General features: G+C 39.8%; 1 protein-coding gene across 2 annotated transcripts in view; it reads right to left on the bottom strand.

Moving 5' to 3' along the window:
- CHMP4C (charged multivesicular body protein 4C) overlaps positions 18,177 to 23,799 on the bottom strand; it is a 34,749-nt gene continuing 29,126 nt past the window's right edge. The window contains exons 4-5 of one of the 2 annotated variants that reach the window (XM_021088560.1): positions 20,666 to 20,786; positions 18,177 to 20,425 (exon numbers count right to left, since the gene is read on the bottom strand). In XM_021088560.1, the coding sequence (XP_020944219.1) occupies positions 20,361 to 20,425; positions 20,666 to 20,786 (186 nt within the window). In that variant the 3' untranslated portion in view covers positions 18,177 to 20,360. 2 annotated transcript variants of the gene reach the window in all.

Genomic DNA, 23,799 nt, shown 5'->3' on the forward strand with positions numbered 1-23,799 from the left:
TATGACCTATAGTAGGTGCTCAAAAATATTTATTGAATAAGATTGTAAAGACCTAAATGAGGGAAATATTAGAGAAAATAGAGGTATTTGGAAAAAAAATTTTAATCTTGGCGATGGATAAGCTGTGTGGCTTTTTGTGCTACCAACTGAAGATGAGAATGATGGAGGGAGGGGGCATTTAGGAGGGCAGGGGGTTGGCTCAGTTTGGAACATGCTGGATTTGAAACACTATAGACCGAGTTCCCATTGTGGCTCAGCAGTTAACGAACCCTACTAGTATCCTTGAGGACGCAGGTTCAATCCCTGGCCTCACTCAGTGGGTTAAGGATCCAGCGTTACCGTGAGCTGTGGTGTAGGTGAAAAACGAGGCTCAGATCCTGCGTTGCTGTGGCTGTGGTATAGCCAGTGGCTTCAGCTCTGGTGCTTTCAAGTCAGATTCAACCCCTAGCCTAGAAACCTCCATATGCCCATATACCGAGGGTGCAGCCCTAAAAAGACAAAAAGCAGGGGAAAAAAAAAAAAAAAAAAAAGAAAGAAAGAAACACTGTAGACAGTCCAAGAGGAGCTCTCTAGCAGACCCTTGGGTATAGTCATTCAAAATTCAGCAAAGAGATCTGCTGTCTAGAACTTCAGTTAATTAGAATTAATTGTCCTTTATATTCCTTGCCCATCAGATGTTGGTCTAAATCCTATCAGGGACTCATATGTTAGCAGCACTAAAATGAGGACCAGAAACAGGTGACTCCATGTGTCCTCTGGTGACAAGCGTCATGGGCCCAGGTGTCTCATCCAGTTAATTTGTTTTTCATTCCTTAAATAATATGTCATCAGAGAAGATCATATTTTTCTTCTTCCTTTATAGGAGATGTAATAACAGCACAACATCCCAAAGTTTTATCTTGTTTGGGGCTTATTTTAATATTTAGTATTAAAGCAAAGTTTAAGAAAAAGGAGAAATCCAAATATACAATAAAATAAAAAATGACTTCACTAGTTATCTAGTAACCCTACATGGTATATAGTATATATTAATATAGCAAAATAGTATAGTATATTGTATATATAATATATTTACTATATATTAATATTATACATATATTTAATGGTACTTTCACTACAGTATAGATTATGGAAAAATGAAGCCTGTGCATTGCTGGTGGGAGTGTGAATTGACTTAAGTATAATATTCCTGGAATATTCCTGTATACAGCAAAACTATTTAAAATATTCATAGCCCTCAACCTAGCAATTACACTTCTAGGAACTTAAACCAAGAAAATATATGTAATGTTGAAAGAATTTGCTCAAAGAATATGCATCACATTTATCACAGACACTTCACTCAAAACTTTCCAGTGTTAAGGAAATTTATTAAATATTTTATAGTAGATAAAGAAAGTGGACTCTTTTGTACCATATAAACTGATGTTCCAGAAAAAGACTTAAAGATGTTCATGACTACCACTAACTGAAAAAAAGCAAATTTCAAGACAGTATGAGCTCACTTTTATAAGTAAAAATGTATGCATTTGTGAACTGGTACACAGAAAGAATAAATACGGTAAAACCAGAGCCACGATTATCTACTTGAGGGAATTCTGAAGGAATTTTATTTCTTTTTCTTGAGTCTGTATCCTCTCACCTTTCTACAATAAGCATGTATTGCTTTGTAATGTTAAAAAATTACTTGTGTGTTACCCCCCCATCTACTGTGTGTTTGACTCATGGCATATTCCTCAAACCTGCCTGTCTCCTGTAAAAGATAGTGCCTTCCCAAGTACAGCATTGTTGTGGCCTAAATGCAGTGCGAAAATCTTAAGCTCCTTCTATCACATAATGGGCACTTGTGGATAAACAGACTGTGACATTCAGCCCCCTGCACTGAATACCATCATCACCGGCCATTCAGGAAGTCACCTGTAAACCTGAAATGCAGTGGAAAGCCTTTGTTCAGCTGATATTGGTGGACAAACCAAATGTCATTGATTGACCATATCATTTCATCATTTACCCTATATTTAAATTTTGAAAGCTTGAATAGGCTCTATCCAGTTCACAAATGGGTTTTGGTCTAACCACATTTCTAAGAGATACATTTGGTAAACAAGGGTTTATCAAATAATTTAAAATGCTTTTTTTTTTTTGGGGGGGGGGGCACTCACAGCATGTGAAATTTCCTGGACCAGAGATTGAACCCTCTCCACAACAGTGACCCAAGCCACTACAGCGACAATGCCAGATCCTTAACCCTTTGCACAAGGAAAATCTCTAAAATGTCTTTTTATTTGTTTGTTTGTTTTGTCTTTTTTTTTTTTTTGCCTTTTCTAGGGCCGCTCCCGTGGCATATGGAGGTTCCCAGGCTAGGGCTCAAATCGGAGCTGTAGCCGCCAGCCTACACCACAGCCTCAGCAATGCGGGATCCGAGCCACGTCTGCAACCTACACCACAGCTCACGGCAATGCCAGATCCTTAACCCACTGAGCGATGCCAGGGATTGAACCCGCAATCTCATGGTTCCTGGTCGGATTCGTTAACCACTGCACCACAATGGGAACTCCAAATGCCTTTTTAATCTATAAGATAATGAAAATCTGTACAGTGTCTGTAATGGGAAATAATAGTTTTGAACTGGTAATTAAAAGAATAATTTAATAACAACTATTTATGTGGACATACAGGGCTTGAGAGAAGCAATTTAATTAGAGATGAAAGATAAGTAGATTTTTTTTTTTTTTTGGTCTTTTTGTCTTTTTGTTGTTGTTGTTGTTGCTATTTCTTGGGCCGCTCCCAAGGCATATGGAGGTTCCCAGGCTAGGGGTCGAATCAGAGCTGTAGCCGCCAGAGCCACAGCAACGCGGGATCCGAGCCGCGTCTGCAACCTACACCACAGCTCACGGCAATGCCGGATCTTTAGCCCACTGAGCAAGGGCAGGCATCGAACCTGCAACCTCATGGTTCCTAGTCGGATTCGTTAACCACTGCGCCATGACGGGAACTCCCGATAAGTAGATATTTTTGTAAAGAATCTAATGGGATTATATGTGAAATCTAAAATATGGCACAAATGAACCTATCAGACAAATCAAACAGACTCACAGACATAGAGAAGAGACTTGTGGTTGTCAAGGGGGAGGGAGGGAGGAGTGGGATGGACTGGAAGTTTGAGATTAGTAGATGCAAACTTACATTTAGGATAGATAAGCAGTGAGGCCCTGCATTATATAGCACAGAGAACTGTATCCAATCTCCTGGGATAGAACTTGAGGGAAGATAATATAAGAAAAGGAATGTATTTTGCTGTACAGCAGAAATTGACACAGCATTGTAAATCAACTATAATTTTTAAAAATACAGAGGGGAAAAGAAGACCCTAATGGGAGATTTCAAATTGAGCCAATCCAAACACAAGATGACACAGATTTGTAGTCTGCTAAAAAAAAAAAAATGACAACTCTGGACCCCCTCAACTAGACAGGCTGATGAGCAAAAGATTTGCCATAGGATATAAGATAGCTCTCCAATTTCTCACTGGTTCCTCATGGAGGCCAGCCTCCAGTTTGGTAGCTTATGCAGCACACATAGAGCATAAGTGCATGAGGTCATGGAGGCAAAGAAACCACTGGCTCCCTCCCTGCCTTCCATACATTACCTGGAGTGGAGTCATGTCAGCTCAAAAACCCACCTGTAGCCATATAAGGGAATTCCTTGCTGTGCCACAATTACTTGACAATCAGTTCTATTTTTTAGTGTCTTCATGCCTTCAAGTTTGGCAAAAGACTGTCAGTCACCAGGTCTAATTGTCCGCTCATTAATCAAAATAAAGGCTGTGTTTTTGCTTAAAGTGGATTGATGATATTTTTGTGATAAATGGACAGGAATTGGAAGACAGAGGAAGAAGCAAGAGGTTGCCCGCAGTTGAACAAAATAAAGTATGCCTGATAAAAGAGGAAAAGTTACAACAACATTTGGGCTCACGCCTTGGAAATGAAGGAAAGATGACCAGACAAACACAGTGGATAAAGCTGAGATAGAAAAAAGCAGAGGGGGCATTCCTTGTGGGAGGCTGAAAATTCACTGTATCTGACCTCTAGTCTTCAGATACTCAGTCAACAGTTTATTTGGTAGGGTCTTAGAGATACTGGCTTTATAATATGTGAACAACTTTATGTTCAAAATAAGATTTTATTGTATATGCTGAAAGTCATAAATAAGTTGAAAATGTGATACAGGCACCCCAGTATTCATTGCAGCTCTATTTACAATAGCCAAGACATAGAAGCAACCTAAATGTCCATCAACAGAGGAATAAATAAAGAAGATGTAGTACAGGAGTTCCCATCGTGGCTCAGTGGTTAACGAATCCAACTAGGAACCATGAGGTTGTGGGTTCAATCCCTGGCGTCGCTCAGTGGGTTAAGGATCTGGCATTGCCATGAGCTGTGGTGTAGGTCGCAGATGCAGCTCGGATCCCGTGTTGCTGTGGCTCTGGCATAGGCCGGCAGCTGCAGCTCCAATTCGACTCCTAGCCTGGAAACCTCCATATGCCACGGGTGCGGCCCTAGAAAATTAAAAAAAAAAAAAAAAAAGAAGAAGATGTAGTACATATATACAATAGAATATTACTCAGCCATTAAAAAAATGAAATAATGCTATTGCAGCAACAAGGATGGACTTAGAGATTATCCTACTAAGTGAAGTAAATTAGAGAAGGACAAATATCCTATGATACCACTTATACCTGGAATTTAATTTAAAAATGATACCAAAGAACTCATTTATAAAACAAAAATGAACTCATAGATTTTGAAATCAAACTTATGGTTAACAAAGGGGAAACCGTGGGGGGGGGGGATAAATTGGGAGAATGGGTTTAACCCATACGCACTACTATATATAACACACATAATTAACAAGAACCTACTGTATAGCACAGGGACGTCTACTCAATGTTCTGTAATAACCTATATGGAAAAAAGAATGGATATATGTATATGTACAACTACTTCACTTTGCTGTAGACCGGAAACTAATACCACATTGTCAATCAACTATACTCTAAGAAAATTATTTTAAATGTCATTCATTTTCTAACTAGGTCATGCATTAATTCCTCGATAAAGATTGAACAAGCCTACATGGATATATTTACAATGCCTTCCTCAAAAACATTTTGTCAAAACCTATTGGGTTTACTCTTCTGAACATCTGATAGCTACAAAATATTTCCTAATTCTTCCAAGTGCTTGGAGCCCCAGAACCTTAACCAAGTCCACTTACCTCTTAATCCAATGCTAGTTAAGAATATACTTTAGGAGTTCCTGTCGTGGCTCAGTGCGAATCTGACTAGGAACCATGAGGTTGCAGGTTCAATCCCTGGCCTTGCTCAGTGGGTTAGGGATCCGGAGTTACCATGAGCTGTGGTGTAGGCTGCAGATGCAGCTCGGATCCCTGCATTGCTGTGGCTGTGGCATAGACTGGCAGCTACAGCTCCGATTAAACCCCTAGCCTGTGGACCTCCATATGCCGTGGGTACAGCCCTAAAAAGACAAAAAATATATATATAAAAATTTTTAAAAATAAAATGGAGATAATGATAGTGTTCCCCATCTGGTTTGCTGAAAGGAGTACATGTGAAAGGGTGTGTCAAGTGCACAGCTATGGACCCCCATCTCCTGTGGTCTGGAAAGAACACGGTAGCCCCTGGCAGCACAGGGGTGGGGTGGGGTTCGGGGTTGCACAGGTGCGGGTGTTGTTCTCTGTGTACGTGTAAAGCTGTGTGCCAGGCACACTTCTGCTCACCCACTGCCCACCAAGCTGTGCTATAACAAGGGCACAACTCATCCACAGTCTGTGGACTTAAGAGGAGAAGAGAAAGCTACCTGCAATGCTGAACCATCCATATTCCTGCCTTTCCTAGTTTTATTTGGTGATGGTGGGGTCTCTGTTGGAATAGATATTTTCATGGAAAAACATGTTTAATGCACCCGAGCTGACAATCACTTGGAGCTCACCTCTTCCAGTTTATCCATCTCGCTGCTTCTCATTTACTAGTCACCCTAGTTTTTTTCAGTTCCTTGAATGTGCTACTTATACCCTAAAACTTTCCCACACAACATTACCTCTGCTTTTTCTTTAAATAGAAGAATAAAGCCAAAGCTTAGGGAAATCACAACTTCCTGTTTCTGCAGTTTTTCCACTAAGTCCTGTTTCGTTAGTGATGCTTATAAACTGCTCTATAAACACTGCAAGTTGAAATGAAAAGTCCAGAGTAAATGCATAAAGCAAATAGGCCTATTACTTAAGGACAAAAAGAAATAGGGAAATTGGAGTTCCCATTGTGGCACAGCAACAATGAATCTGGCTAGTATCTGTAAGGATTCAGGTTTGATCCCTGGCCTGGCTCAGTGGGTCAGGGATCTGGCGTTGCTGTGAGCTGTAGTGTAGGCTGGCAGCTGTGGCTCTGATTCAGCCCCTACCCTGGGAACTTCCATGTGCCTCAGGTGTGGCCCTGAAAGGAAAAAAAAAGAGAAAGAAATAGGGAAATTAAAGACATTCATATATTTCTTAGTCAGATATCAAATTCCCTCAAACTTATTCTTAGAAACATTTTTTTTCTTGGCCTAGTCTCACCTTTCAGATATGTCCAAGGAATAATATTGATCTAGTGTGCTGTCAAGGCATAAGAAACTGGTATGGTAATAACTTCCTAAATTTAGTTTCAAGGTACAGAATGGTCATATTGACTAAACAGACAATATGCCTCATGCCTTCGCTGGTTCCTCATTCAATTACATAGGGAGTTTTTTTGTTTTTGTTTTATTTTTTAGCTGCTCCCTAGTATATGGAGTTCCCAGGCCAGGGATCAAATCTGAGCCTCATTTGCTACAGAAGCTGCAGCTGCAGGAATGCACTGTGCCAGTCTCGGGATCGAACCTGCGTCCCAACGCTCCCAAGATGCAACTGATCCCATTGCACCACAGCAGGAACTACCATAGAGAATTTTAACTTCAAAATGTACTAAAGTAAATATTATTTGAGTAACTTTATTCCATTCTTTTTTCCACAAGCTTCTGCTAAAGTGGAAGGAGAGAGACATACTCTTAAAAAATTGTCTTTTGAGGTATGGAAATAAGAATTTTCTGGAGATCCCTGGTGGCTCAGCAGGTTAAGGATCTGATATTGCCACTACCATGGCTCATGTTGCTCTGTGGCGCTGGTTTGATCCCTAGCCTGGGATCGTCCTCATGCCTTGGGTTCGGGGGTAAAAAAAATAAATGCATTTCCTTAAATTCAAACAAATTTGAGATTCCTGCCCATATGTCCACAGAGTTTCTGACAAAAATGATGGCAACAAAAACACAATCCCTACTGGCCATGAATTCTGTTTACAGAAATATCCCAGAAATGCTGTAGACATGGCTCTCAGTTACCCAACACTTTGTAATCTATATGCATCCGGACATTCAACCAGCAAACAGTATGGGCCACTTGCCTGATGGGCTTGCGCTTGACATTTGCTGCAAAGAACAAGCCTCTTCCAGACCCAGCTACTCCTCCAGGCCCCAACCCCAAACATGCCATCTTTCATGGCACATTCCCACTGGGATGCTATATGGTCAGGCCACTCAAGGTGGCTGTTCTTTTGCTCTTTGTACATCCCTTGCTTGACCAGTGCCTACTTCACCTACATCCTACTCACTTGACATTCCTACATCCTTGCCCCCAGGCCCCAGGTAGTGATGGTGCTTATCAAATGGGCAGTGTTGGGGAGGGGGGTGCCCTCTGCTAGTGTCCCTGGTAACCAATGAGCCAACCTGACATTGGTTCCCCTCTAAGGTGGAATCTCCCCTTCCCCTACCCCACTTCAGGGAAAACTGCCACCCTGTCCAGTCTGCTCTCCACTTCACACAGTGGGGTGTCACTCCAGGACCTAACTTCAGATGTAGAGGTCTTCCCATCCATTAAACCACTGATGTCCCTGTTGCTGACTCCAGGTTCTTTCTTTGGTGGTCTCAAACCTGGGCAAGGGCAGACCTTGCAAGCCTGTGGGGTGCAGCTCAAGAGATACCCAGCAAATTGGACCCATAGCACCTTGCACATTCCTCTGGTAGAGTATGTTGGGCTTTGGGCTGTACTCGCTCACCACACAGACTCTAAGCAGCCTGTCTCTCCTTGTGCCTTAGTGCTGGCATATGCACACCAGAGGCTCTCTAGGTATTGGTTGCATATGAATGGATTGTGACCAATCTTGGAAATAACACTTAAAAATAAGGTATTTGGAGTTCCCATTGTGGCTCAGTGAGTTAAGAACACAACTAGTGCCCATGAGGATGTGGGTTCTCTCCCTTACCTCACTCAGTGGGTCAAGGATCCAGCGTTGTGGCATAGATCGCAAATACAGCTCAAATTTGGCGTTACTGTGGTTGTGGTGTAGGCCAGCAGCTGCAGCCCCAATTTGACCCCTAGCCTGGGAACTTTATGCTGCAGGTATGGCCCTAAAAAGAAAAACTACATATATACATAAATAAAAAAATAAAAAGATGTTTGGACCTCTAAGCCCCTGGTTAATTAATACTCTATAAACTCTTCTCAAGTAATATGGACTTAGAGGGTCTATTATAACTAGAAATAATTTAGAAATTAGCTGGTTTAAACCAATCTCGGGCACAAATCCTGTAGGTAACAAATCTGCCATTTCCCCAGAAGCAACTACAATTTGGAAAGCTCTCCTGCAGCAGTTATAGGCTGGAAGTTTGCAGACAGAGCTTACTTTTCTAGACTTGAATCCTAGAAGGTTTGTACCTGAAGGAGACTTTTGAGTCTTCTGCTCCAAACCCCTCATCTTACAGATGAAACCTCAGGCTAGAAAGTTTACACAAACACAGTGAATGAGGGGAAGAACATCATGGGAAGCAGCCTCTCTGGCTCCCAATCCAGTGCTGCTTCATTTCATACAAAACCCCTCATTGGTTTCGTTATATCCAAACCAGGGTATAACCTGGTTAGCCATCCATCCATCCATCCATCCATCCATGATGGATCATAGCCTTTATTTATGTGTTAACTTGTCCACAGTCAATGGAGGGGGAGTTCTCAATTCTGTCCCAGGTTCCAGATTCCAGTTCTACCTTTTAGGTTTATGTTGACAAAAGAGGTTGGTGAAGAAGGGTCATGAGTCACATTTTACCTTTTCGTTTTGTTTTGTTTTTCTTTTTAGGGCCACACCTGCAGTATATGGAAGTTCCCAGGCTAGGGGTCAAATTGGAGCTTCAGCTTCGGACCTACACCACGACCACAGCAACAATGAATCTAAGCAGCATGTGTGACCTACGCCACGGCGTTCTTGCAGCAAAGCAACACCAGATCCTTAATCCACTGAGCAAGGGCAGGGATCAAACCCACATCCTCATGGATACCAGATGGGCTCTTAACCCACAGAGCCACAATGGGTACTCCCTGAGTTAATAGCAACAAGCAGAGGTCAATAACTTTCAGCCTGAGCCTGGCTGCATGCATCCTACCCTCCTCCCTGAAGTCTTTGAAAATTGCTGTGCATTCCAGTGCCCAGAACCCCTTAGGTAAGGGGAGCTGTTTCTCTGAATTAACTACAATGTTGAGTTCCTAGTCACCGCTGCAGTCAGGCAGTCCTGCTTCCTCTCTGCCGGTGAGCAGTGAAAACCTTGCCCCTCTGAACTGCTTGCTAGAGAAATTACTTCTGTTGTGTGCCTGCTGGAGCAAGATTGGTGACTCCTATCAATTCCTTGAGAAGCAGTCAACCATTGCATCATCCATTTAGCACAGTCTCAGACCACCTATACTCGAGGAAGATAGGGCCACCCCAGGCATCATTGCAAACTTGATACCATCACTGGCAAGCCTCACCTTACTGGTCCCCAAGAAGCACGGGAGTGTGAGATGAGGCAGAAAGAAGGATTCCAAAGACGACTCACTTTCAGGCTCGGTTAAACCATACAGCCTTCCTTGCGGCCTAGCTTATAAAGAACCATTTATCACTTCTAAAGTTTCAATGAACACAATCCACACTGTTAGCAATTTCCCACAAACTGAACTGCCTAGGGCAGATTTTAGCCTGCAGCGAATCTTCGCCTTGACGATGAGCTTGGAGCGCCGCCTCGTGAGCGCGATGAGTGGTAGCACTTGATAGCACCACATTCTGCTGAGGGAAAAACAACCAGAGACGTCAGGAAGGCTACAAATTGAACATTCCAAGGTCTCTGTATCTGCTGCTATTTTTATGGGTTTGTCAGACCTAAAGGAGATATATCCCAAGGAGATTCATCTTGAGTGACTCTCTCATCTAAGAATGTGCATTACCTCTATGAGTGAACCCATCCCATCTAGAGCCTGAAATAGCCAAAAGAGGAGAATTTCTCATTTACTGTAAAATTTTTGGTGATTTTTTTTCCTTTACCTTTATAAAGTAGAAAGTTAAAATTGCCCCTTTCCTTATGCATTTTTATATCTGAAGATGCTAAGTCATTATCAACAGTTTTTTATTGTAATAAAATTTGAGATATATCCATTTCTAGTATTTTACCTATTTTTCATTCAGACTGCCAGTTACACAATGCTGAAGGGTATCTGTTTCTAAAAGTTTTTGTTAATTCTTCCCACTATATTACCCTTTCATTTTTGTTCACATTCTCTTTATTCCTTTATCAAAACTTTTCTTGTTCTTTAGCTCCTTTTTACTTAAGTTGTTTTTCTAAAAATGGAATGTTTGATAACTTTTTGTCACCTTATTTTGAAAAAAAAATTCTTCCTTTTTATTCTATATCTTCCTTTTGAGGGAAACATTGATATTCAGAGAGAAGCGACTTTGCTCAAGTAATTAAAGATGGAAAGCTGCTTTTTTTTTTTTTCCGCCCCCTCACAGGGTGCAGGAGCTTGATGTAGTATTTCAGTTCCCAGACCAGGGGTTGAACCTAGGCTATGGCCGCAAAAGTGCCAGCTCCTAGTTACTAAACTGCCAGGGAACTCCCTGGAAAGCTGCTTCTTGACTGGATGGAAATAGGGCATTTTTCCTTACTGTCAAAATATGTCATACAAGCTAGAAAACCTCCTGGGTTGGCTATGTTTCCCACTCGTTGCTCAGTTGCAATTTCCACTAACTTGATGTTAACCAGTCCTTTTCCACCCCACCCTCCTTTCTCTACAGCAGCAATATGCCCACTCCAAACTCTGACTCTTCTAGCAGATGGCCTCAGCACTCCAGCCCTGAGAGCATCAACTGACGTGAATCATCTCAGCTTTGATGTCCCAAACTAGTAAACTACTCCCCTTCTTCTCACCCAGGTCTGCTCCTCCTCCCAACATCCCTATTTCATAGAAAATGGCACCACCATCTACTGAGCCACTCAAACCAGAAATCGGGGCTATCTATGACCCCCTCAGTCCCTGTTGACCTCCCACCACTTCCAAACCCACTGCCACACTCAGTTCAGGACAGTGCCTCGGTGGGGCTCCCTGTGTTCGCTTTGCCCCTCTCTAATCCATTCTCTATTTTTTGATAGATTGGACTTGTAAAATGCAAATTGAGGAGTTCCTGCTATGGTGCAATGGGATTGGTCACATCTCTGCAGTGCCAGGATGCAGGTTCAAGAAAGAAATCAGAGGGAAAACAATTCAAATTCCTTTGAACTTTAGTTTTTTTGTTTTCTTTTTGTTTTTTTCTTTTTGTTTTTTTCAGGGTGCACTAGCGACATATGGAAATTCCAGGGCTAGGGGTCTAATTGGAGCTGTAGCTGCCAGCCTACACCACAGCCACAGTAATGCCAGATCCAAGCCGCATCTATGTCCTACACCACAGCTCATGGCAACCTGGGATCCTTAACCCACTGAACAAGGCCAGGAATCAAACTCGCCACCTCATGGATACTATTTGGATTCATTTCTGCTATGCCACATGGGGAACTCCCTGAACCTTAGTTTTAAAACATGATCTTGAATTCATCAATCTTGACTAAAAACTACAGAAGGGCTAATTTTTAAAATAAGGACCGAGGGGAATCAATGTTTGAACTGTTATTGGCTCCATCTTTTTGGCTCAAGTTTGCTTTCTCTCTCTGTGAAAAGCATGAATGCTCTTTAAAATAAAAAATAAAATCTCTGTCAGAGAAATAATTAATTAATCAATTAGAAATGCAATCAATCCAGCCCAGTTTCCCAGGAGCTTATTAAACTGTCTTAAGCATATGTAATTTTTCATTGTTCCAAGTAAAATAGTTTTCTAGGAGAAATGCCACTGGAAAAGCTAAGGTCTAATTTCACCCTGTGAGGCGCTCAGCCATGTTACAGCCTAGATCTCTGCTGCCCTCTACAGCCAAGGAAAGGTAATGAATCATCCTTTCTTAGGATGTACTAGTCAGGAACTTTTTTTTTTTTTTTTTTTTTGTCTTTTTAGGGCCGCACCCGTGGCATATAGAGGTTCCCTGGCTAGGGGTCCAATCGGAGCTGTAGCTGCCGGCCTATGACACAGCCACAGCAACACCAGATTCGAGCCAAGTCTGCATACCTACACCACAGATCCGGGCAACGCTGAATCCTTAATCTACTGAGCAAGGCCAGGGATCAAACCCTCAACCTCATGGTTCCTAGTCGGATTTGCTAACCACTGAGCCACAACGGGAACTCCTATTTTCTTAAGGATTTTCTACCTATGTCATCTTGTGAGGGATGCACTGATATCAGCAGAGATTCAGGGAGGTAGGTATTGAACTAAAGGGGACCTGAAGTCAAATTCTTAATTTTGCAATTATGTGGCTTCAGGAAGTTGCTTAGTCTCTTTGAGCCATTTTCAAAATTACTTATTTATTCACTTATTCATTTATTTATTTATATTTTTCTATATATAAAAAGGGCCGCACCTGTGGCATATAGAATTTCACAAGTTAGCAGTTTAATTGGAGCTGTGGCTGCCAGCCTATGCTACAGCCACATCAATGCCAAACCCAAACTGCATTCTCAACCTACGCCACAGGACTTGTGGCAAAACTGGATACTTAACCCACTGTGCAAGGCCAGGGATTGAACCCACATCTTCATGGATACTACATTGGGTTCTTAACCCACTGAGCCACAACGGGAAGTCCCCAAATTTATTATTAATGTTTTCTTCTACTCATTAATACTTATTTTATAGCCATGTTTTACAAATTGAATAAAATATTGAATAAGACCCCCTGCACTCAATTGGCATATAGATAGTACACGACAGAAGGCGATAATTGTTCCCTAAAGTGCCTCTGTTGCTTTGAGAATTGACAAGAGGGGGAAGAAAGTATTTAATAAGCAGTAATTTTGTACTAGGTATTGTACTGGTTTTACATGCATATTCTCATTTAATTCTCATGATAATCCAATGATATCAAGGGTAGTGTTCCTATTATATCATAGAAGAAGTTCAGCACCAGAGAGATGAAGAAACTTTCCCAAGGTCACACAGCTAGACTGCAACCTACCTAAGAGCAGGATCTGTGTTTTGCTTAAATTCAAAACATCTATCATCAAGTAGTCTTGATGAACAACTGAATAAATTGGGTAAGGTATAAATTAAACATAAGCCTTATTTCCATGTCGTGGAGACTGTGCATATGTCACAGTCAAGGAAACAAGAGCCTTACTGAGGAGTTCCCCCTGTAGTACAGTGGGTAAGGAATCTGACTTCAGTGGCTTGGGTCAATGTGGAGGTGTGGGTTCAATCCCTGGACTGGCACAGTGTGTTAAACACCCGAGTTGCTGCAGCTGAGGCATATGTTGCAGCTGTAGCTCAGATTCAATCCTTGGCCCAGGAACTTCCATATACTGCAGGTGCAGCCATTAAAAAAAAAAAAAAAGCCTACTGAAATGTTAAGAAAGCATGTATACAGTTATTGCGCACTCATAAAAGATGGAGAAAGTGTAATGACCACTCTATGGAGAATATTTTGTTTTATACAATATATTTTGGTTTCAAGTGCTTAAGGAAATCTGTGTCCAATCATTAGCTGAGCACTAATGGAATGAAGACTTCAATGGACACACACAACAAAGAATACAGAGTTTACAAAATTAGTTTAGAAAAGTAACTGAACAAGCAAGTACAAAGAGCAACAAACCCTAAAGAATGGATTATAATATTCAAATATGTAATGTCCAAGATGTCCTATTTCCAAACAAAAAATTATGAGACACACAAACAAGAAATTACAGTCCACACACAGGGAAAAAAAAAAAAAGCAATCAATAGAAACTATTCCTTTGAAAAAGCCCAAATGTCGAACTTATTAGACAACTTTAAATCAGCTATTTTAAATATGTTCAAATAACAAAAACAAGCAATTTCTCGAGAACTAAAGGAAAACATGAGAAAAATTTCTCACCAAATGGGAAATATCAAAACAGAATTTCTCTAAAAAGGGACTAAATAGAAATTTTGGAGTTAAAAAAATATAGTAATTGAGAAGAAAATTCACCAGAGAAATTCAGCAGCAAACTTTAGGCAGGTAAAAAATCAGTAGGCAGGTAAAGAATCAGTAGGCTTGAAAGTAGATCAATTAAGATTATCTAGTCTGAAAGGCAAAAAAAAAAAAAAAAAGAAAAAAGATGAAAAAATGAGCAGAGTCTAAAATACTTGTGTGACTAAAAGTGGAGTTTTTTTAATAAAATTAATTTTCTGGAAGAAAATAAAATGCCTGTGTGTATCACCAAGCAAACTAACATATTTGATTGGACCCCCAAAGGAAGAGAGAAAGAGAAAAGTGGGCATAAAGAATATTTGAGGAAGTAATGACAAATACTTCACAAATTTGATGAAAGATATGAACCAACAGATCCAAGAAGCTCAATGAACCCCAAACTGGAAAAACTCAAAAGGATCTACATTTAGACACATTACAAACTGCCAAAAGACAAAAATCTTGAAAGCAGTAAGAGAGACTCATTACGTACAAAGGATCCTCAATAAGATTAAGAGCTGATATCTCATCAAAAACAATGGAGACCAGAAGGCAGTAGCATATTCAAAGCATTGAAAGAAAAAAAAAAAAAACTGTTATCCAAAACTGTATAAACAGCAAAGCTATTCTTCAAAAAATGAAGGAGAAATTAAGACATTCCCAGATGAACAAAAACTAAAAGAATTCATTGCTAGTAGATCCTCCTTATAAGGTATGTAAAAGTAGTCCTTCGAGCAGAAATAAAAGGTCACTAGACAGTAACTTGAATCAACACAAAAGAATACCAGTAAAAGTAACTATGTAGGTAAATATAAGACAGCATTAATATGTTTTTGTTTGTAACTTTTCCCATTTATTTACAAGTACATAACACAATAATTATAAATCCGTATTGACGGGCACATGTGCATAAAGATGTGATTTATACAATGTAAAAGGGGGATGGAAATACATAGAAGCATAATTTTTATATACTATTAAAGTTAAATTTTTATTAATCTGAACTGGTTTACTACAAATTAAGGTGTTATTTGTAATTCCCAAGGAAATCACTAAGAAAATAACTTTAAATTACATAGTAAAAGAAACTGAGAATGAATTAAAATAGTACACTAGAATTTATTTAACATTTATTTATTAACTTTTATAAAGAGATATAAAGGAACTGAAGGGAAAAAAAACAGACAAAAGATATATAGAAAACAAGCAGCTAAGTGACAGATACAGTAACTATATTCCACGTAAGTGATTAAACTCTCCAGTTAAAAAGCAGAGATTGGTGAATGGATAAAAAAGGAATATCAAGTTATACACTGTCTATAAAAGACTCATTTTATTTATTTATTTATTTTTTATTTTCCCACTGTATAGCAAGGGGGTCAGGTTATCCTTACATGTATACATTACATTTTTCCCCCAGCCTTTCTTCTGTTGCAACATGAGTATCTAGACAAAGTTCTCAACGCTATTCAGCAGGATCTCCTTGTAAATCTATTCTAAGTTGTGTCTGATAAGCCCAAGCTCCCGATCCCTCCCACTCCCTCCCCCTCCCATCAGGCAGCCACAAGTCTCTTCTCCAAGTCCATGATTTTCTTTTCTGAGGAGATGTTCATTTGTGCTGGATATTAGATTCCAGTTATAAGTGATATCATATGGTATTTGTCTTTGTCTTTCTGGCTCATTTCACTCAGTATGAGATTCTCTAGCTCCATCCATGTTGCTGCAAATGGCATTATGTCATTCTTTGTTATGGCTGAGTAGTATTCCATTGTGTATATATACCACCTCTTCCGAATCCAATCCTCTGTCGATGGACATTTGGGTTGTTTCCATGTCCTGGCTATTGTGAATAGTGCTGCAATGAACATGCGGGTGCACGTTTCTCTTTTAAGTAGAGTTTTGTCTGGATATATGCCCAAGAGTGGGATTGTGGGGTCAAATGGAAGTTCTATGTATAGATTTCTAAGGTATCTCCAAACTGTTCTCCATAGTGGCTGTAACAGTTTACATTCCCAAAAAGACTCATTTTAGATTCAAGTATATATATATACATTGAGAGTAAAAAGGTAGAAAAGATATTCCATGCATGCCTTTGGAATGCATAAGCAATGGGATCCTGCTGTATACCACTAGGAACTGTGTCTGGTCACTTATGATGGAGCATGATAATGTGAGAAAAAAGAATGTATACATGTATGTGAGACTGGGTCACTTTGCTGTGCAGTAAAAAATTGACACAACACCGTAAGTCAGCTATAATGGAAAAAATAAAAATCATTATTTTAAAAAAAGTTGGCAAGAAATACAAAAAAATTTTTTGGATTAAAAAAAAAAAGATACTCCATGCAAACTATAACCAAAAAGAGATGGAGTGGCTATACTAACACGAAAAACAGACTTTAAAACCAGGATGTTGACATCAAAGAGACGGCAGGAAAACTAGAGTAAACCTCTAACCTTTAGTTGACTGGAGCTTGGGTCATGGCTAGAAATATATATGATGACAAGACTATGTTATGTTCAACTTTATTTAATTCCCATACTAGATCAGAGCTCAGGGTATACTATATAGAAAGTATTGCTTGACTGAGTGAAAAAATGTATATGTGAAATCGAAGTCATTTTCATAGAAGAGATAGTTGAAGTTATAATTTAAAATGAGATTTATGAATTACATAGAAGAAAGGGAGACAAATAACTAAATTATAGAAAATCTGGGAAAGGTTCACATTTATAAATTAGGAAGAAGGCTGAGTCCTCCAAAGAGAATGAAATGCAAGAGTTGAGACTGAGAAAATACAGGAAAGCTGTGGAAAGCAAGAAGGAGCAGACTTCTAATAGAATACAGAACACACACACATAGTGTATTAATATTAAACGAATGTATAACTTGTGAGCATATATATTCTACATACACAAATTTTATATATTTATAGATATATACAATCAACATAATAAGCCACATACATGTCACCCTTTCAGTGCTTCACAGAAAATTCTGAATTGGAGTTTTTTCCTGGATGCTAAAAAAGAACACTTAAGCCTCCTGATATCATAAATAACAGTACTTATTACCTTCAATAGCCTGTGAATACCAGAAATGTTCAGGAGAATTCATAATCAGAGGCACTGCCTACTTGCTCAGTGTTTGAACATTTCTCTCTCTCTCTTTTTTTTTTTTTTTTTTTTTCTTTTAGGGCACCCTCAGCATATGGAAGTTCCTAAGCTGCTGACCTACACTACAGCCATAGCAACATAGGATCCAAGCCCCATACCACAGCCCTCGGCATCGCAGGATCCTGAACCCACCGAGCTAGGCCAGGGATCGAACCCGCACCCTCAGGGATTGTAGTTGAATTCGTTTCCACTGCGCCACAATGGAAACTCCCTCTTTTAAATAACATTTTGCCCTGTCTATACTCCCTCAGTGTGTGTTAAGTCTTCTTCGTCTGAAAAGTAGCTCCCAAGTCTTGTATAAAGTGCAATAAAAGTTCTGGTCAGCCAAGAAATAAATGATACAAAGTAAATCTGCAGCTGGAGGAGGATTTTGAACTATTTAAAGAAACACTTTCTCCACCAAAAACATCTGTCACAAATTAAGGAGATGAAAAGAAGTAGAGAGATGAAATAGACACTAACATTTCATCAATGCATTCCCTTGAGCTGTAATGTAATGCTACAAAGATATCCTTACTGGACCTAGCTCTTCTGGATTTTTCCTTCTTTCTTCTTGTTTGGATCGCTAACTTTGACACATTATCCTGCTTTTGTTTTTGTTTTTGTTTTTTTTAGTAAGACATATACCATCATGGTGCATAAACTATTTGCTACTCCAGTTTCTATTAAACAGATCAGTGCTCAGACTCAGATTTCACTATTCTCAGTTGCTGAGTAGACATGTTTGAGGTGGTGTTTTAGGCGGCCAACATTCATTCTCTCTTCTTTAGGTAGGAACTCCTTGATTATGCTTTAGCAAACCGCCTTCCTCCTTCTCAGTTCATGAGTGTCCAGGTGGATACTCCAGAGTAAGTTACATGAACCAAGCTTGGCCAATCAAATATTCTGGCTCTGAAATTTGACTCTTGAGCAGAACAACAAGCTTGTTCAAAATGGTATTAGCTTACTTTTTCTTATGGTTGGCTACTCTGAAGAAGGAGTCCCTTAGATCTGGCTACTGTGGGTTCCAGAGCCTCTGGCTTCTAATCGTCCTCTGAATTGCACTTTAAGCATTTTCTTTGATTATGGCAACTATCCAAATCACTTCCCAAAAATCCAAGTTTGTCTCAAGTTATATTGAATGTATTTCGTAATAACCAAAAAGAATCCCAGGTTTAGTGTTCTTTCCACCACACTGTGTTGCTAAGCAAATGTTGGGAATTACGAGAACATTTTATATAATGACATTTGTCATTTTATGGTCCATGACATATTATGGGCAATACATAATTTTGTAATTTACTCTCATTTAAAAATCATTATGGCCAAAATTCAAGATATACTCTTAATTGCCTATATTTTTTATGTATTTACAAGGAATATGATGTAAAGGGTAAACAAATGTACAAGAGGGCACAAAACAGAAAAGAATGAACACTCACACATTAGCACGCTGAAGCCATAACAGCATCATAATGGCCTGGGAATGTTAACGCAGCTCCCTAAGTGGCTAAATTACACCCAGGAGGTTCTCGCTCAGCAGTGTAAGCTGTTAGTGCTTTCAGACATTTTGGGAAATGCATCCATTGCCCCATTCCAAGCTTAATTGGCATAATAAGTGTCAATTAAACCTCCTTTAAGATTTTAAACTGCAAAATTTAAGTGAAACTATTTATGTATAGACTCACATAAGACTTCTCTACAGGAAGTCTCTCCTGTAAGAAATACGTCTCTTTTACATCTACCATGAAGTACATAGCTTCAACTACGGATGCACATGGCAAACCTGCATTCTCATAGGAAAGAAAATTATTAGGAGTTCCCGTTGTGGCTCAGCAGGTTAAGAACCCAACTAGTATCCATGAGGATACAGGTTCGATTCCTGGACTCGCTCGGAAGGTTAAGGATGCAGCGTTGCCGCAAGATTCAGTGTAGGTTGCATATGTGGTTTGGATCTGGCCTTGCTGTGGCTGTAGCAGCTCCTTTTCTACTCCTAACCTGGGAACTTCCAAATGCTACAGGTGCAGCCTTGAAAGAAAAAAAAAAGAAAAGGAAGGAAAATTATTTTCCTCAGCTATCCTAAACATATCACTCTTCTATGGCTTATAAACTGTTAAATGTTTTACATGTCGATAGAATTCAGTTTTCTTTCTTTCTTTCTTCTTTTTTTTTTTTTTTTTTGTCTTTTGTGCTATTTAGGGCCGCACCCGCAGCATACGGATGTTCCCAGGTCTAATCAGAGCTACAGCTGCTGGCCTACACCACAGCCACAGCAACACCAGATCTGAGCCGAATCTGCAACCTACACCACAGCTCATGGCAATGCCGGATCCTCAATCCATTGAGCAAGGCCAGGGATTGAACCCGCAACCTCATGGTTCCTAGTCGGATTCGTTTCTGCTGCATCATGATGGGAACTCCCAGAATTCAGTTGTCTTTTAACAAATTATTGAAAGTAGCAACCATGTTCCAGGACTGGAAATACAGTAGTGAACAAGGTAGAACACACCCCCTCCCACCAGTATGGAGAGAGCCTCCAAAATGCTGCAGAGAAGTCCCTTTCCATCCCATAGGCCTAAATCTACACAGGACTCCTTTTTAAACTTTTACTTACAAGGCTTAAAAGGCAATTATCCACCCAGTATAAATATAAAACAGGGTCTTTGTTAACTTCCATATTTAGCCAAAGCATTTTTTGTGTCTTATGTACAGCTCATTAAGTTAGGCGTCAAAAAATTCTGTTTTAATTTAAGTAGCCCAAGCTGCCAGTTGTTTGATATCATCTTCCTCTTCTTCTGCCCTCCTGGAAGATGCTGGAATAACAACAAAAAAAAGGGGGGGGGGAATTAGTTCCTGGTGACATGCACATTTTCAGCACAGAAAACAGATATGAATTATGCATGAACAGGTGTATATTTACGAAATGAAATATAAAAGCTAAAAGGAATAAGCCTGGCTGTTATTTTGGGTAATGATGTGACCGCAGGTGGTTAAGGTGGGGAACAGACCTGCTCGGGTTCGAGGTGTAGAGGAGGGCATGTTGGCCATTCTACCTGGCACTCTCTCTGGTGGGGCTGGAAGGGAGGAGGAAGGCACATTTGGAAGTCGAATATTTGTCATCTTCTTATTTAATTCTTCCTGCTCCAATTCCTCAAGCTCTGCCATCAACTCATCCTGAACATAGGAGAAAAGCAAGAATTATGGAGTTAACGTTTCAAGAAGTGGGTTTCTTCCAACACAATAACAAGAACATCTGCTACCCAATTGATATGTGAGAACCCAGTGAAATGGAATATTTATTTTAAGGCTAAGTCTTTTTTGCAACACTGAGCAATAATTAAAATATGAATATGTGGGGTTGTGCAAATTTGTTGCAGTTAATCTTATAATACTTCAGTCAACAGTTTTTCAAGTAAGTTGTGCTAGCTGAATATGTAACCTCCACAGTTTCTAGGAAATTGACATCATGCTTGCCATTTTTCCAATATATCTTTTATTTTCTATGATTAAGAATTAATCTGGGAAACTTTAGAGAAAATAAATATTTTCATTTGGCTAATGCTATTGAAAATCAAACAATAGATATAGCAAAAACCACAACATATGGGAAGTAAAAAGAATCAAAGATACTAAGGTTTTTTTGTTAAATTACCAAAACCAATAAAAACTCATGCTGTATGTTTGAGTTATGAAAGTTTCAACTCAAGAGTTCTTGTTGTGGCGCAGTGGAAACAAATCCAACTAATATCCATGAGGATGCGAATTCAATCTCTGGCCTCGCTCAGTGGGTTGGGGATCTGGCCTTCCCGTAAGCTGTGATGTAGCTTGCAGACACAGCTCAGATATGGCATTGCTGTGGCTGTGGTGTAGGCCAGCAGCTGTAGCTCTGATTCAACCCCTAGCCTGGGAACTACCATATGCCACAGGTGCGGCCCTAAAAAAAAGCAAAAAAAAAAAAAAAATTTTAATGGTTTCAACTCAAGGTAAGTACACTGTATTTCTTTCTTTTAGCAATAGACCCAGAGAGTCAGGTTTAATCCTAAACTATCTCTGTTCCAAGAACCTTAGGGAAGTAATACTAGTTTGAGACTTTAAGGGTAAAAGTCAACTATGACAGATATGAGATGACTTGTGCTAGTTCTGGTCTAACTGGCTCCGTGGGCCCACAGGTGGAGTCCAAATCACACACACACACACACACACACACACACACACACACACACACACACACCCGTCCCCGCCACCGCCCCAGAGGATGGGAGTCAAAACTGAATTTGTCATCATTAGAATTCTGAGGTTGTCATCATTAGAAATGACTTAAGACACTCTTATATTCGACCTAGGAGATTCTTCATGTATTCATTCATTCGTCACTGAACACATTTACAAAGAGCTCACTCCTAGGCAGGTACTGAGTTCAGAGCTCAGGAGACAATGTTGAATCAACAGTCCCTACACTTAAGTGGCTTATTGAATGTAGGAGAAAGGTGCTTAAAGAAATAATTATTCCATATTAAACAACAGTCCCTACACTTAAGTGGCTTATTGAATGTAGGAGAAAGGTGCTTAAAGAAATAATTATTCCATATTAAAATGAGAGCAACAATACTAGGGGCCAAGAGTGGAGATCCTTAAGCCGACCAGAACAGTCGATCAAGTCAACATGTATCAGACACACAGCACAGCCGAATGATTGTCTGACCACTGTTACATCTACCTCATAGAGAGGAAATAAACATGAAAAATGTATCACATGAGACCACGTGGATTAGTGTGATCAGTGTAGTTGAGGGCTTTATGGTTCTCCACATCCATATGAATAAAGTGGCTTCAGAATGAACACTCTGATATCCTAGTTCTGCTCACAAAACAACCAGGAACAAACGCAGTAAATACAGAAATAGCAGAACACACTATCCTACAATGAATATATGCCCAGAATTGCCAATAGTGCTTGAAAGTTATCATAACCCTAAAAAGATGTTGATATATTCTTTTGCAAATATGTGATGACAGAATACTCACCTCCATCACTTTCAGATTTCAGGTACCAAACACTTCTTCATTAATAAAAGAATTTTAGAATTTAAGGAACTTTATTTTTTCACTTTTTAAAGATTTTTATTTTTTGGCCACACCTGCATCATATGGAAGTTCCTGGACCAAATCCAAGTTGCAGCTACGACCTATGCCTCAACTGCAGCCCTGGATCCTTAACCCACTGCACTGGGCCAGGGTCGAACCTGTGCCTCTGCAGCAACCCAAACTGCTGCAGTCAAATCACAGTGGGAACTCCTAGAATTTAAGAAACTTTAAAGATAATCTAGTCATCCAGTAATTTTCATTTTATAAATGAGAAAATTAAGGGTCAGAAAAGTGGACTTACATAGTTTAGTAATAAATGGGAGAAGCCATATGAACACATGAGCCCAGAGCCCTTTCCATCATAATGCACTCATTAGATGTTGTTAGTCTAACCAGGGGTAGGCAAACTTTTTTTCTGTCAAGAGCCAGAGCAGTAGTTTAGGCTTTGTTGACCATATATGGTGTTCTTTGTTGCCATTTTCTTTTTCTTTGTTTCTTGGGGCTTTACCGCTGCATATGGAAGATCCCAGGCTAGGGGTCATATCAGAGCTATAACTGCTGGCCTACACCACAGCCACAGCAATGCAAGATGCAAGCCACAGCTCATGGCAACACCAGATCCCCGACCCACTGAGCAAGGCTCTGGATAGAACCCGCATCCTCATGAATGCGTTTCCACCGCATCACAGTGGGAACTCCCTTTGTTGCCATTTTCATTGCTGTTGTTGTTTTCGGCAATCCTTTAAAAATATATACATATTATGTAAAAAAAAAAAAAAAAACGATCTAGCTCAAGAGGCCATACAAAAGCAGAACTCGGGAAGGATTTGGGCTTGAAAGCCGCATTTTTCAAAGCCCTGGTCTACGGCATTTCGAAAAGCTAATTCTACTCCTAATTCTCACTTTTGGGGATTCTGTGGAACTACCCCTTCCTTATCAGGTATCATTTTTAGTACCACGTGGTTGTAGGAAGTCAGATCCTCTGCTATGCTAATCTGAGAACTGGACACATTTCCAAATACATACTACTCCTACTTGTGTGTGCTTTGAGTAGGACAATTGAAATTCACAGTGCAGACATCACCATTATAATTATAGTCTG

The sequence above is a fragment of the Sus scrofa genome, chromosome 4 (genome assembly GCF_000003025.6).
Source record: "Sus scrofa isolate TJ Tabasco breed Duroc chromosome 4, Sscrofa11.1, whole genome shotgun sequence".
NCBI lineage: Eukaryota > Metazoa > Chordata > Mammalia > Artiodactyla > Suidae > Sus > Sus scrofa.